Source organism: Caretta caretta, chromosome 12 (assembly GCF_965140235.1).
Source record: "Caretta caretta isolate rCarCar2 chromosome 12, rCarCar1.hap1, whole genome shotgun sequence".
NCBI lineage: Eukaryota > Metazoa > Chordata > Testudines > Cheloniidae > Caretta > Caretta caretta.
The window spans coordinates 19,051,507-19,066,573 of record NC_134217.1 but is presented as its reverse complement, the minus strand read 5'-3'; the positions used below and the strand labels follow the sequence as shown (position 1 = coordinate 19,066,573).

At 40.0% G+C, this 15,067-nt stretch overlaps 1 protein-coding gene across 3 annotated transcripts in view; it reads right to left on the bottom strand.

Annotated features, from left to right (window-relative positions):
• The window catches only part of ITFG1 (integrin alpha FG-GAP repeat containing 1), a 219,357-nt gene that overhangs the window by 202,576 nt on the left and 1,714 nt on the right, over positions 1-15,067 (bottom strand). For all 3 annotated transcript variants that reach the window (XM_048816944.2, XM_048816941.2, XM_075118373.1), the window contains exons 2-5: positions 8,266-8,335; positions 7,093-7,235; positions 4,071-4,128; positions 2,535-2,609 (exon numbers count right to left, since the gene is read on the bottom strand). In XM_048816944.2, coding sequence (XP_048672901.1) covers positions 2,535-2,609; positions 4,071-4,128; positions 7,093-7,180 — 221 coding nt within the window. In that variant the 5' untranslated portion in view covers positions 7,181-7,235; positions 8,266-8,335. The remainder of the gene's footprint in view (positions 1-2,534; positions 2,610-4,070; positions 4,129-7,092; positions 7,236-8,265; positions 8,336-15,067) is intronic.

Here is a 15,067-nt window from a genome sequence, read left to right as displayed (position 1 = left end):
AGGCTCTATATACACTGCTTAACAGTTGTTCATGGAAGGATTATGCTAGTAACCCAGAATGACTCGAATTTATGTCCCAGGTAAGTCCCAGTCATAGTAGGTATTACTAGCTGAAGTGATCCTTTTCTTCGCCAGGTAGGATTCATAAACTAGCACTTTGGAAGGGTGAACAGTCTTTGAGCTGCTCCTCCAACTTGTTAAGCTGCAGAACCAGGATCATGTTTAAAGTAACTGAGAGCATACTGTGTCAAACAGGTTTTTGATCTAAATTCCCAAAGAAAAAGAAAAAACAGTTCTTTACTATTAGTTTTCTTAGCTAACCTCTCATTCTCATTTTCCCTATAGGCATTTTATTTTTTTAAACTGTCTCTACTGTCTGATGGGGATGCATGTGCTTTTATCCTGCTTTTGCTATATTAGCCATGTCTACAACATCTTCTAATCACCAAGAAAGTCCTTTGCTCAGGGTATAACCAGAAATCCCAGATAAAGTTTAAATTTTTATTCCAGTATTCACTAGCAAGTCTTATACTGAAACCAGCTTTTTGTTAAAGAGATTCATATTCTGTTCCACTGTTCTTGAAATTCTAACCACCAGACACCCAACTATAAGTTTGCAGTTAGAGAAATACAGGAAAGGACTTTTATTTTCTCATTGCTGCTCTAATCCTGAGAAAAAATGCATCTCTCTTCCTTGATAGATCTCTGCTCTTTTAGGATAGGTCTGCATTTGAAGCTTGGGGTTTTTAATCTGAATTCCCAAAGAAAAATAATGCAGTTCTTTACTATTGGTTTTCTTGAAGTATTTGGGGTGTGATTCCCAGGTTGAGACATACTTGCAATAGCTCTTATAGAACTAACACACTAAATATAGAGTGAAGCCAGGGTAACATGGAGAAGGGGAGAAGAGACTAGTCACCCCAAATACTTACCATTCAAGACCCTAGACATATACCCTCTTACACATAATAGTTTCTCCATGCAGACATATTTGACTTGGTGAACATTAGATACTATAATGATAGGTGCTATAAGAAAACCCTAAAAAAAAATATAAAAGGTTCAAGAACAGTCTTGGGGTAATTAAGTCAAGTGGTCTTCCCTGCAAATATATAAGATTAGGAAAAGGAAGATATAAACCATAACTGAATAAATATGGAACAGTTAACTTAATTCTGATGCATACATTCTCCCAACATCACCACACCCACATAACAGTATTTAAAAAGGAGTCAGATAAAGCTTTTAAAACAAAACAAAACCCCCACAAATTTGGAAGTAAATGTTCTCTTGTAAATTGCCTCTTGCTTAAATACAGCTATTTCAAAAGCTAAAATTCAACAAGGTATTACTGCAGGGGAATTAGTACTGGATATTTAAAAGCAATTAAAAATAAATAAAAAATGGAAAAAACTTAATATTTTCATATTGTGCATTTGATCTCTTTGCTGTAGTGTAGGCGGAAGGTGCAGAGAGCCCCAGCCTATTCTTATACAGGAGACTACTCCCACAAGGAACCAACAAGTAAGTGGAAGGGAGGAAAAGAAAACAAGACAATTATAGACTTAGTCCAACAGTAATTGGTGTAAACAAAAACCCCAACAGCATTCACTCAGTTAAAATTTGTTCCAAAGGCTTTAGGCAACACAATATCAGGAACTAATTTCATCTTTAGGCAATATTTTACTATTAATCCCTGAACCAGCCAAGTGTACCTCTGTGTATGTCAAAACTATACATACTTTATGCCTCAATCTGAGCACATGAAAAATATTGCACACATTTTTCATGTCTGTTCCCTAATCACTAATGAACAGCACACTGGTATCTTCTGACATACTTTTGCATTTACATGAATGGAATCTTGGAGTGTATTAGGCCAAATATAAGTTATAGACTTCAGTGTGTACACAGATGACAGGTTTTTGTTACATATTTGCACAGCACCAATCAAAAAGACTCTGGCATCTATGTTCTACCATAATAAAAATAAATGAAATTGAATTCATTACCACTGTACACCATAATACACCTCTACCCCGATACAATGTGACCAATAGAACACAAATTTGGATATAATGTGGTAAAGCAGCACTCCAGGGGGGAGGGGCTGCACGCTCCAGTGAATCAAAGCAAGTTCGATATAACTTGGTTTCATCTATAACACAGTAAGATTTTTTGGCTCCCGAGGACAGCATTATATCGGGGTAGAGGTGTAGTTGCAAGAAACCACCATGTACTTTCTCATACCAGCCACCGTTACTCAAGTTTTAGGTTCTTGAAACCGCCACAGAATTTCTAGTTTATTACACAGAAGTGCACAGAAATTAGATCCTGTGTGCCACAGAGTACACAGAACATTGCTCCTTAAGATATCAAGAGGAAGAGGGCCAACACAAGAGCTCCATGTCTATACACCACCCGCTCAACATGGAAATTTCATGCACTTACACTTACAGTAGAATTGGGTGTGCCAACAACTGATATAAACATTCATGTTACATGCTAATAAATAAGTAAACATTTTAGCTTACCTGCCTATCAGTATCTGAGGCCTATCTGACTCGTTTGTGACACCAAAGACATCAGGAATTAAATCACCATTGAAGCTGAAAATGTGAAAAACAAGCTGTGTCATCTTATCCTTTATTAAAAATGTTCAGTCTGACTATTCTAAATCATCCCTTTGTATTTGGGACTCTAAGAATTGAAAAACTTGATTCTGTGCATTCTTCTCTGAAGATTCAGTTCTAGTCTGCACTACAGTAGAACATCAGAGTTATGAACAGAGTTACACACTGACTGGTCAACCACACACCTCAGTTAGAACCAGAACTATGCAATCAGGAAGCAACGGGGGAAGGGGTGGGGGTTGGAGAGAAGCAAATACAGTGCAGTACTGTGTTAAGCGTAAACTACTAAAATGTAAAGGGAAAGTTTAAATCAACATGCCCACAATCCCTACCCTAACCAGACCTATTAGAATGATTACCTACCAGCCACCATCCTTTTAGCAGATCTCTGCACCTGTCTCCTCCACTGTCCTACCTTAATCTCCCCACAGTCCTTATCAGTTGTGGTAACCTCCCTGCTTCTCCTAGGTCAATGAGGACTTTTAACCTTTCCTACAACATACTCTGAAGTAAACAGCCTCAGCAAACATGAAATTTGAGTTCACCAATCACTGTGACTGTGCAGAAGGGCTGTTTATTTGAGGTTGCAAAGATGACATAAGTAGTATGACAGATGCATGGAATATCCAAAGACTATAGTATCTACTTTATACATGTAATATGTATCTGTTTGGTCTAGGGATGATTCTAGCTCCACTGGGGGAGGTACACGAGTTTCCTGCAGGAACTAAGATCACTTGGCAGGGACAGGGATAATTAATGCGAATCAGTAGACCTGTAACAAGTCTAGAGAAACCTCCACCCTGGAGAAAACTGCATGAACTGATCTGATTGATGTCACCTGGGCAAACAAACAGTATAAAGTGACTATCTGGCTACATGGAGAGATTACTCTCACTGCATCCAAGCACTGACATGAGACTGTGACAAGAGATACAGACCTCATGAGAGGACCTGGAGTACTACGAAACCTACCACGGTCCTATGTAGCGGCCAAGTATTATCTGGTAAGCATGCATGTAAGCTGTTTATTGTTTTCTCTGTAATGCTTTTGTTCTGAATAAATACTTGGTTTTATGAACACTGGCCAGTCACTTTGTTAACCCTGTCACTGTCCCTGAGAGACGAGGACTGCAGATGTAGAATTAAAGACCAATCTATTGAGGTGATCACAGTAAATTGAAGCCTAAATGCCTGGTCTAGAGGCAGCAAGTCATGAGACTTCACCTCGAGGAAATGCGACAACCTACAGCCTGGATGATTTCATGTTGTGTTTTTAATATCGGGCACATTTCAGACTTAAGATATTAGGTGTTTTAATTTGACATTGTTAAATAAACTAAACACTTAAATGTTAAATATTTTTTAATATTTCACATTCATGTTCTAATTTATTTCTGCAAGTTTTGTTCAAGGTAAGATGCCATACATACTTACTCCATAATTAGAGGCTCATCATGAAAAGTTTTATTTAACACAGTCTTACGATTATAATCTGAAAACAGAGAAAGCATTCACTTGATTAAATTGCACACATTTTATGACATTAAGACACCCAGCCCTTATTATACTATATTCTTTATTAACTTTAGGTCTTCTAAAGCTATTTAGTGATTTTGTTTGTTGGGCTAGTGTACAGATCATCAAAAGCGCAGCCAGCCTTCAGCACAAACAATATAACTGACGGCTTTGAACTCCATGTAAATTTTAATTGCCAGCACAAAGAAGAAAGGCAATTCAGAGACCCAACTCTGGAACTTATCATCTATAGCAATGTGGGGGCTCAACAAAATTACAAAAATAACCCTTACTACAAAAGTCCATTTCTACCTAGGTTAGTAATCTTATAAAATAATACTAAAACGTAGATTGAAGCATGTGAAAATATGGTTAATAAGGATAATCTGAACCCGTTGGGACAAAAACTTGTCCAGATATAACATATGCACAAACTGTACCTGAAAAGTATTCTTTATTCAGTGTTTCAGAGTAGCAGCCGTGTTAGTCTGTATTCGCAAAAAGAAAAGGAGTACTTGTGGCACCTCAGAGACTAACAAATTTATTTGAGCATAAGCTTTCGTGAGCTACAGCTTACTTCATCGGATGCATTCAGTGGAAAATACAGTGGGGAGACATATACACAGAGAACATGAAACAATGGGTGTGATCATACACACTGTAAGGAGAGTGATTACTTAAGATGAGCTAATACCAGCGGGGGGGGGTGTGGGGGGAGAGAAAACCTTTTGTAGTGATTATCAAGGTGGGCCATTTCCAGCAGTTGACAAGAACGTCTGAGGAACACGGGGGGGGGGGGGGGGGGGAGGGGGGGAGAAGGGGAATAAACATGGAGAAATAGTTTTACTTTGTGTAATGACCCATCCACTCCCAGTCTCTATTCAAGCCTAAGTTAATTGTATCCAGTTTGCAAATTAATTCCAATTCGGCAGTCTCTCCTTGGAGTCTGTTTTTGAAGTCCTTTTGTTGTAATATTGCGACTTTTAGGTCTGTAATCGAGTAACCAGAGAGATTGAAGTGTTCTCCGACTGGTTTATGAATGTTATAATTCTTGATGTCTGATTTGTGTCCATTTATTCTTTTACATAGAGACTGTCCAGTTTGCCCAATGTACATGGCAGAGGGGCATTGCTGGCACATGATGGCATATATCACATTGGTGGATGTGCAGGTGAACGAGCCTCTGATAGTGTGGCTGATGTGATTAGGCCCTATGATGGTGTCCCCTGAATAGATATGTGGACACAGTTGGCAACGGGCTTTGTTGCAAGGATAGGTTCCTGGATTAGTGGTTCTGTTCTGTGGTTGCTGGTGAGTATTTGCTTCAGGTTGGGGGGCCTGTCTGTAAGCAAGGACTGGCCTGTCTTCCAAGATCTGTGAGAGTGATGGGTCGTCCTTCAGGATAGGTTGTAGATCCTAGATGATGCGTTTGAGAGGTTTTAGTTGGGGGCTGAAGGTGATGGCTAGTGGCGTTCTGTTATTTTCTTTGTTGGGCCTGTCCTGTAGTAGGTGACTTCAAAAGGTTTTCTTCCTCCCCCGCCCCGCTCTCCTGCTTGTATTAGCTCATCTTAAGTGATCACTCTCCTTCCAGTGTGTATGATAACACCCATTGTTTCATGTTCTCTGTGTATATAAATCTCCCCACTGTATTTTCCACTGAACGCATCCGATGAAGTGAGCTGTAGCTCACGAAAGCTTATGCTCAAATAAATTTGTTAGTCTCTAAGGTGCCACAAGTACTTCTTTTCTTTATTCAGTGTGTTGTTTAAGACTGTAGCACAATGTAAATTGGAAGGAGTAATTATTAACGAGGAGACTATGTGGAAGTATAAACTGGCTGGGTGTCCAGCACTGCTCCCCCCACAGACCTCTCAAATGCTACATCCAACTGTCCCTGGCATATCTCTGTCCATCCCTGCTCAAAGCAGTCAGTTATATTGTTTCCTTTCACCCTGCACTTTCATTTGGACCCATCTTCTGTCCCCCACTTCCTGGGCGTGCACTAGTACCCTGCCCTTCCATCTTCTACACCTATCTCTTGTAGGTATATAACCTCTCCATTAACACCATTCTATGCCTCTCATTCTCCCAGCTTTCAAGGTCCCCTAAATCCCCTCTCAGCCAACTGGCAAGGAGGCCTGCATCTTCCTGTTTGTACCTCACTCCATGTCAACCCTTCATATTCCTCCCAAATCCTCTGGTCATCTCATGTCCTTTCCTGGACATGCTCCAACCCATTTCCACAGTCCGCTACTTCACAATCCATTCCCCCCACTTGTAACTCAGCCCGGCAGCAACACTACTTGAAGTCAGTAGTAGCTCGATTTATACTTCACAAATATTTTAATATTGATTGTTTAAATATTGCTTTTAAGGCACTTAAAGACTCTTTAGCCTTCCCATCCCTCCCCAAACCTTCCCCGTAAAAGCTGCTTCTCAACAAGGTCAACAAAAATTGAATAACTTGGAATTTCTAAACCAAACCATTTTATTAAATGTCATGAGCCCAAAAATGTTAGCATAATGTTGACAAATGAAGGAGAGATAAATTTTCATAACACTGTATCCTATTTCTTACACATCTTCCCGAGATAAACTTTAGCCTAGGATAAAAATAATTATTCTTGACGATGTGGGGGAGTTGGGAGGAGGTAGAGGCAGCAAGAAGGGATGGGGGGGGGTAGAGAAAATAAGGTTTATATTAAGAAAATAGCTCCAACTTGAACTGTGAGTTGGCTATTGCTACTCCACAATAAAGAGACTGATTTTTTTACCCTCCTACCCACTGTAGTTCTACTACAAAATTTTATGCAGATGTGAAACTGCAGATCTGCTATAGATGTTTAATCAGTATTTCTGTTATAAACAAATAATGGTTATATTGTCTAGTAAGTTATAAATAATAAAAAAAATAATTAAGTTAACAATAGCACCAACTTACCTAATGTTTGATTGCGTCCCCAAAAAATAATAACTGATAGTTCATCGGTGACATGATTTTGTGGTTGTGTTGTCAGGAGGACATCCATTTGTGAATCACCATCATAATCTCCAGGAACCACACTGGTTATGACATCCTGATTTCTACAATTATAAAATTAAACATTTAAATGTGCAAATGGATGTGAGATTAAAATCTGTTGTCCCCTAAAATATTGAACATCCATAGACTAATAATTTCTTTTCTTTTTGCAATGGGTATATTACATGAAATTTTGTAGAATGAAAGTTTTAGCCCTAAGTCTTGGCAGACACTCTTCTCACACTCCCCAGTACTTGCAAAACTTTACTAGTCCCACAGTATAGCAACTTATCACTGCGGGTCCCTAAAAGCTCTAGTATAGACACAAGGAAACCTTCTAGTTTGATCCCAGTAGCTAGATCATAAAACATGATGTCTAAGCAGTTGGGACCGAAGCTGTAGATTGGGGCTTCAGAAAGCCCCATCTTTTCTCCTTTGTTGTGTCTTATTCCTTCTCACATACTATCTTTTGTTTTCTGCTGTCGTTCTTTTGGTCCACACACACATTGTTCCTTGAGTATCTGGGCTTTGTTTCTAAATGAGAAGCTTGAATGTCAGTGCACCTGTACTCATGTGTTGGCATGTGCAAATGTGTGCCTATTCTGTGCATGAGTACTCAGTTTGTTCAAAGTCATATACAGTTATGCACATACATGCACATATGAAAGATGTAAATAAGGATATTCAGTTTTCTGTGCACACAGTAGATGGGCATTTGCATAGGAACTGGAAATAAGGCCCATATTCTCTATTAAATAAGTGAAGCTGAGAGGGGAATGTATCTAACTAAACATAAACCCTATAGATTACGAAGTTCTTATTTCCCCAACTTCTCTCAGAGGATGCATAAAATTTAGGCAAGTACAGAAAATACCAAATGGCCTTTCCTGACATCATTAAGCAAACTCATCTTTCAAGTTTAAGCTTGAATTCTAGCAAACAAACTGAATCATACACTTAAATAGACAAAAAAACAACGCAGAAAGAATCTTAATCATGCTCCCACCGAATCTTGCTTCCAATTCAGTCAGTCTTAACCAAAATGAATGCTTCCATCACATCATCATCAAGATATTATGTATCAATACTTACATTGACAACTTGACTTTGGGTTTAAAATAGGGCTCCTTTTGGTCTGCCAGAAAGATAAGTAATTCATTACCTAAAAAGGAAGCAAATATATAGCATTAAATGAACGAATAAACCCTATTAGATACTGGTTTTATGAGAATGAACACAATATTTAACAAGGTATGGTTGAGATGGTTTGCACTCCAAATATAATTGCTCCTCCCAGCTAATGAAGAAAAAATATTCAAAGGTGACCAAGTCTCATTTCTTCAGGGCCGGCCCACAACATTTTGGCACCTGAGGAGGGGAGCTGAAATGACGCCCCCATGCCTCCTCGCTTGGGCCAAAACTTTGAAAGGTCTCAATTCTTCTTCCTGTTCTACAACTCTCATGGTACTGCTCTGCTACCTACCCAATAAAGGAGAACAACTTAAAATGCCCTGTTCAAAAATTTTAAGTAACACTTAACTTTCAAATGCCTGAACAGCAAACATAACTTTTCTTGTCTGCATGGTAAACACTGGCATTTTTATCTGTTTGAATAATCAAAGTGGTGCTTTCCGTGCCTTCTTGGTTGCAAAGATTTGAACTGCTTCCTAAAGGTCCACAGTCTGGATCAGCTCATGCTCTATTGAGATGGTTGCAAGGCCGACCAGCCTCTCCTGTGTCATTGTAGAGCATAGATGTGTTTTTATTAATTTCAGCTTGGAGAAGCTGCATTCTCCACTGGCAACTGTTACAGAAAGTGTTAGAAGTATGCACAGAGCAACAAAAGCATTTGGAAAGAGGGTGGTCATCTTATTTGTGCACATATATTCCAGAACAGCCTTTGGAGTTGATCCTGCTGAAATGTATCTTGAAAGGGCTTTCAGTTCATCACCTAAATCACTCGCATCAATATTGTGCATGTCATCATGTGTCAACACTGTCTCTAGTGCCCTGCACTGCATTCTTCAGGAATAGTGAGGAGTTTTGGAATATCATACACCATCCCAAATATACTGCTGTGTTTCCTGAGCTGCATGAAACACTTCAACTGACTCTATTGCACAATCTAGCACTCGGTTAAAGAATTCAACTTTGAATTGTTGTTTGGGGTCTCATATAGGATTATCCCGTGCCTCGTAATCAAAATGTCTTCTTCTTCTGTGACTCTTGTATTCTTGAATGGGTGGGAAAATAGCTTCAGTATAAAGTTCCTCTGCCAGCTTCTGTGCATTCTTAAGAATGTTTTGAAATCCCTCATCTTGCTTTGTCCAGTTGTTCCATTGCTCCAGATATATCAAGGTCAACAGCTAGAATCATAGGATATCAGGGTTAGAAGGGACCTCAGGAAGTCATCTAGTCCAACCCCCTGCTCAAAGCAGGACCAATCCCTTGGAGTCTCTTGCTTACAACATTTATTTCAAACAGTATTTCATGCCACAACACTAAGCCACATGGAAATTTGAAGTTATGTATGTTTCTGGTGATTCCATTTCCCTCTGCCACTGTTCTCCCACAAACAGTTCCTGTCATAGCATTATCCTCCATAATGGCAACTATGGCATTATCTATCTTCCCAATTTGGTGTTTGATAGGGTTTATCACCTCCACTCGACTTTCCCATCACGTGGCACTCAGTGATTTCAGTGTCAGAGAGGATGTTCCCAGATGCTGCTTCAAAATTTGCCATCGATGAATTGATGCAGAGAAAAATACACAGATGCTTTGAATCACATTAACAAATTCAGAAGCCTCACTAGAAACTTATGCTGCATCACTGACCACCAAGTTCAATGAATGAGAACTGCATGGGACAAAAAAAGCTCGAGGGTATAACTCTTGGACCTGTGTTTGCACTCCTCTCTTCTTTCCTCTCATGTTGGTACTATTAGCGTAGCCCTGACCTCTCATGTCAGCTATCACAATTCCTGTATCTTCCAGCTTTCTAAGAAGCACATTTGCCACACTAGCTCCTGTAGTATCATCAATGTCAATAAATTCTAGAAAATGCTCTGACAGTCACCGTTGCAGGGACATTTTCACTGGGTTCTGTTGTTGTTACAAAACGCACCATTAAAGTAATTTGTTCCGTATGGCTGATGTCAGGTGTGCAGTCCAGAACAACAGACTAATATCTTGCTGACTTCAGATCTGCCACAATCTTCTGTTTGACTTTTGTTGCCAGTAACTGTGTGATCTCATTTTGAATTTTTTTTTCCAAGGTAGTGCTGAGTGTACATTTCTTGGGTGGTGACTCTCCTCAGATGCTCCTGGAGTACAGCATCAAACTCAGCCATCAGCTCCACAATTTTAAGGAAGTTTCCACTGTTTGGCACATACAGCTGATCTAAAGTGCCACGCAGTGCTAAGTTTTACTCTCAGAATGGCAACGAGCCTTTTCAGAACATTTTGCCAGTGAAGAGACTCTGATGCAATCTTTTCTTGATGCTGGTCATCTACGGTGGCCTTTAACCTTAGTCTCATCTCAAGCTCTTTCCACCTATGGAATGCTCTCTGGTGATTTGCTGCCTTCTCATGGCATGCCAGATTTCTAGCCAGTTTCTTCCAGTCCTTTTTTCCTGTAGAACCCAATGTGGCTGGAACAATAGACTGGAAGAGTTTGCAACAAAAACAGTATGAGGCATTCTGGGTTTTTGCACACATAAGCCATGGCCTCTCCACTTTGTCACCATTGGGGATTTCACACCAGTAATGTGTTGGATAGAAACTTCTATTTTCGTCGTCTTTGGGGAACATGAAGTTTTTCACTTGCTGTGGCCCATGCAGTACAGGGAAGTCCCTCAGGCTACTGCTCAAGAGTGTCCACAGTCCTGGATCATCTAGACTTAAGGAACTAAACTCAGCAGAAGTTGTTTCTTGCGCCTCCACCACACTCTTCTCTGATCTACACTTTTCTTCAGGAATGTGCATGGTTACATCCATTTGAGATGGAGATATGGATGCGGCAGTAGCTGCCATTCACCTGCACTCTGACTAACTGGAAGATCAGGCATCTCCTCACCACTCACACCCTCACTGAGGCCAGAAGGCTCACCGTGAACATTTGTATATGTATCTCAGGAGAGCTCCTTCCTCCTTAGATAGAAAAGCTTCCTTTGCTTTCTTTTTTTCTCCTGAATGCTGCCCCAGAGGGGCGTTTTCTTCTTTCAGTCATGACTGCTGTTCTGTGCCAGCTATAGTGGCTCTCAACAGTCAATTGAAGGGGACAAATAAGCAGGTTGGTAGCAGGGCCTGAGTGAGGGAAGATATCAGCGTCTTAAGAACCTAACTGGCTCCTACTACTTCAGCTGACTGCCTGTTCCCCTCAAAGTGGGTTCAGGAAAGCAGCAGGAAACAGGAAGCTCCCTGAGAAGCTGGTGTTAATCAGTCCAGGCTCCTCGGGGTGCTAGAGAGGTACATAAGAGGTTCCTCTTCCTCTCTCTGCCTGCAGCTCCTTCTGCTTTCTGTTATTCTCTCTCACCTTTTCTCCTGCCTGCCTGTTACGTCTCTTGGGCCCTCCTTCCTCCAGCACAGCACTCGACCATCTCTGTGCATCTAGAGCAGAGAGAATACATATGCACCAGCAGCAGACACAATTTTCTACACTGAGTCCTAGTGGTGCCCCCCCCCCCACAGTCTGGTACCTGAGGCGGCTGCCTCAGTTCTCCTCAAGGTAAGGCCAGCCCTGCATTTCCTTTTGCTTCAAAAGAGGTAGAAGGGGAATATTTTTTCACCAGGGCACTATGAGCTGCATTTCAAATTGAAGTGAACTTAACTCAAAAAAACCGCACATTCTTGCTTCAGTCACATCCAGATGCTTGATCCAGGTTTTTGCAGCAGAATCAGAGCAGCTATCCTGGGTTTTCTATTTAGTCAGTGAAACTACAGGGACAAAAATTGCCTAGATTCAGAAGGATCCAGGTGCCTGTTCTGGGTTTTTGTGGTACTGCTGCACCAAGGTCTGGATTTATTTGACATACTGGAAGCAGCTAGATTTCTTCTCTATTTCTGCAGTAGAATTAGAGATGTTGGGTCTGAAAATTGGCTAGATACAAGTGCCAAATTTGGGTTTTTGCAGTGCTGTTGCACCCGCATACTTTGGGATCTAAATATTCTTGATGCAATAGGAGCAGCTAGACTTATTCTCTTTTCTGATGATATAACTTGAAGGCTGGAGTTGAAAAAACCAAACCAAAACAGTAGGCTACAGGTATCGCCAGCTTTTATGTTTAGCTCTGGTGTAAGAGAAATTTCTTTCTCCTTTCATATATCTAGGGGAGCGGGAATCAAGGTATCATGCAGTCACTCTAGTTTTAAACTAGTCTAGAAAATGGACCCTCAATTAGCGTCCAAAGACAGCATTCTAGAAGCAACACTTGGCCGCTGAAAGTACCCTGAGAATGATTAGAGCTGGCACGGCTCCTGGAGCTCTAATGTTACAGTACTTCCAATGCATAGCAGCCAGACCACCAACCCCCTCTTTGTACTGGTCTTCAGGTAACTATTAGTGAAAAAAGCTGTGTTATTTTAGTATTTTGCAAACCTTGTGTCAATGAAATTTTAAGTTCAGAGAATTCAAATAATCCAATTGGAAATAGCAATATTTACTTATTTTAGATGGACTTTTTCAGATAATGCCTAACCAGAAAAGAGGAACATGTATATGCAATTCTGCTGTGCAGAAGCAACCATAAGTTAGTCATCTTATGCAAAACCTTAATGTTTACATACATATATCTGAAAAATAATGAGCCAAACATCAAATATCTTCTAATATAATCACACAATTATCAGTATTCCTTTTAACTCTAAAATAAAATTTGTTCACTGCATAGTCCAGCTGAGTACTTCCATACAGCCATGTTTAGGACTGCTAGTATTTAAACAATCCAACTAAACTTTGAAATTAATTCACACCTTTGCTGCTGCCATTGTACATTTGGGAACTATTTTCTGAAAAGTTGAATGAGCAAAACATGACTCAAGTCATTTGCAGTGTAAATATCTTATAGCTGTGAAGGACAAAAACTTCCATTTTTAACATGGCAGTTGGCATCTGCAAAAGACACTGAAATTTGATTAGAAAACTATGTATTTTGCCATTTGTATGTATCCATGATTTCCAAATGTCCTTTTTTAGCATGAAAACAAGTCTTTCATCTCAACATCAGTAGTTTGATTCTGATCTAAATATGCAGTAGTGATTGGACATTGTTACAATTTGGCAGCTGTTGTGTGGCCTAAATGAAATTTAACCCCAGCAGGTGGACTTTCCCATCATAACTTATTATACAATTTGACACCAAGAGTTTCCTTAGACTAGAATCCCAAGGCAACCTCAAAAGGCCAAAGCTGAATGAAAAGTGATTTACTCTATGAGCCTCAGAGATGCTTCTTCCCACAATAGGGTAATATATTAGCAAGACCAATAAGTAAGCTTGCCTTGCCACAACCCCATGTTGTATATTTTCTGTCTTCACAGTTAGATATTTAGTTCATTTCAAAATCACTAAGTTTATTTAAAAATAAATTTAAATGATCTTACAGTATTTAATAAGATTTTAAAATTCTTAAGCATGTGTGTTTAAAGAGTTCTTTCAAAAAAGGTGCTGTAAATGGTTTCAAGCCTCAGAGGAGCAAGACAAAAATGATCACCGCTTGAGATTTCTCCTACGCCTTAGGAAAGTCACAGAATAGTAGAACTGGAAGAGACCTTGAGAGGTCATCTAGTCCAGCCCCCTGATATAGACCATCCCTGACAGGTGCTTGTCTAACCTGCTCTTAAAAATCTCCAATGATGAAGATTCCACAACCTCCCTAGGCAATTTATTCCAGTGCTTAATCTCCCTGACAGTTAGGAAGTTTTTCCTGCTGTCCAACCTAAACAGCCCTTGCTGCAATTTAAGCCTATTGCTTCTTGTCCTATCCTTAGAGGTTAAAGAGAACAATTTTTCTCCCTACTCCTTGTAACAACCTTTTATGTACTTGAGAAGGCTGAGGGGGGACATATCAGTTTTCTTCTCCAGACTAAACAAACATTTTTTTTTTCTTCAATCTTCCCTCACAGGTCATGTTTTCTAGACCTCTCATCATTTTCGCTGCTCTTCTCTGGACCTTCTCCAATTTCTCGATCTCTTTCCCAAAATGTGGCACCCAGAACTGGACACCATACTCCAGCTGAGGCCTAATCAGCATGGAGTAGAATGGAAGAATTACTTCTCGTGTCTTGCTTACAGCACTCCTGCTAATACATACCAGAATGATATTTGCTTTTTTTGCAACAGTGTTACACTGTTGACTCATATTTAGCTTGTGATACACTATAACCCCCCAGATCCCTTTCCGCAGTACTTCCTTCTAGGTAGTCATTTTCCATTTTATATGTGTGCAACTGATTGTTCCATCCTAAGTGGAGAACTTTGCATTTGTCCTGATTGAATTTCATCCTCGTTACTTCAGACCATCTCTCCAGTTTGGCCAGATCATTTTGAATTTTAATCCTATCCTCCAAAGCACTTGCAACTCCTCTCATCTTGGTAGCATCCGCAAACTTTGTAAGTATGCTCTCTAGGTCATTATCTAAATCACTGATGAAGATATTAAACAGAACCGGACCCAGAACTCATCCCTGCAGGACCCCCACTCAATATGCCCTTCCAGCTTGATTGTGAACTACTGATAACTACTCTCTGTGAACGGTCTTCCAATCAATTATGCACCCACTGTAGCTCTATCTTGACCATATTACCCTAGTTTGTTTCTGATAAGGTCATGTGATCAGAAACAATATCAAAAGCCTTACTAAAGTCAAGATATACCATATCTACAGCTTTCCCCC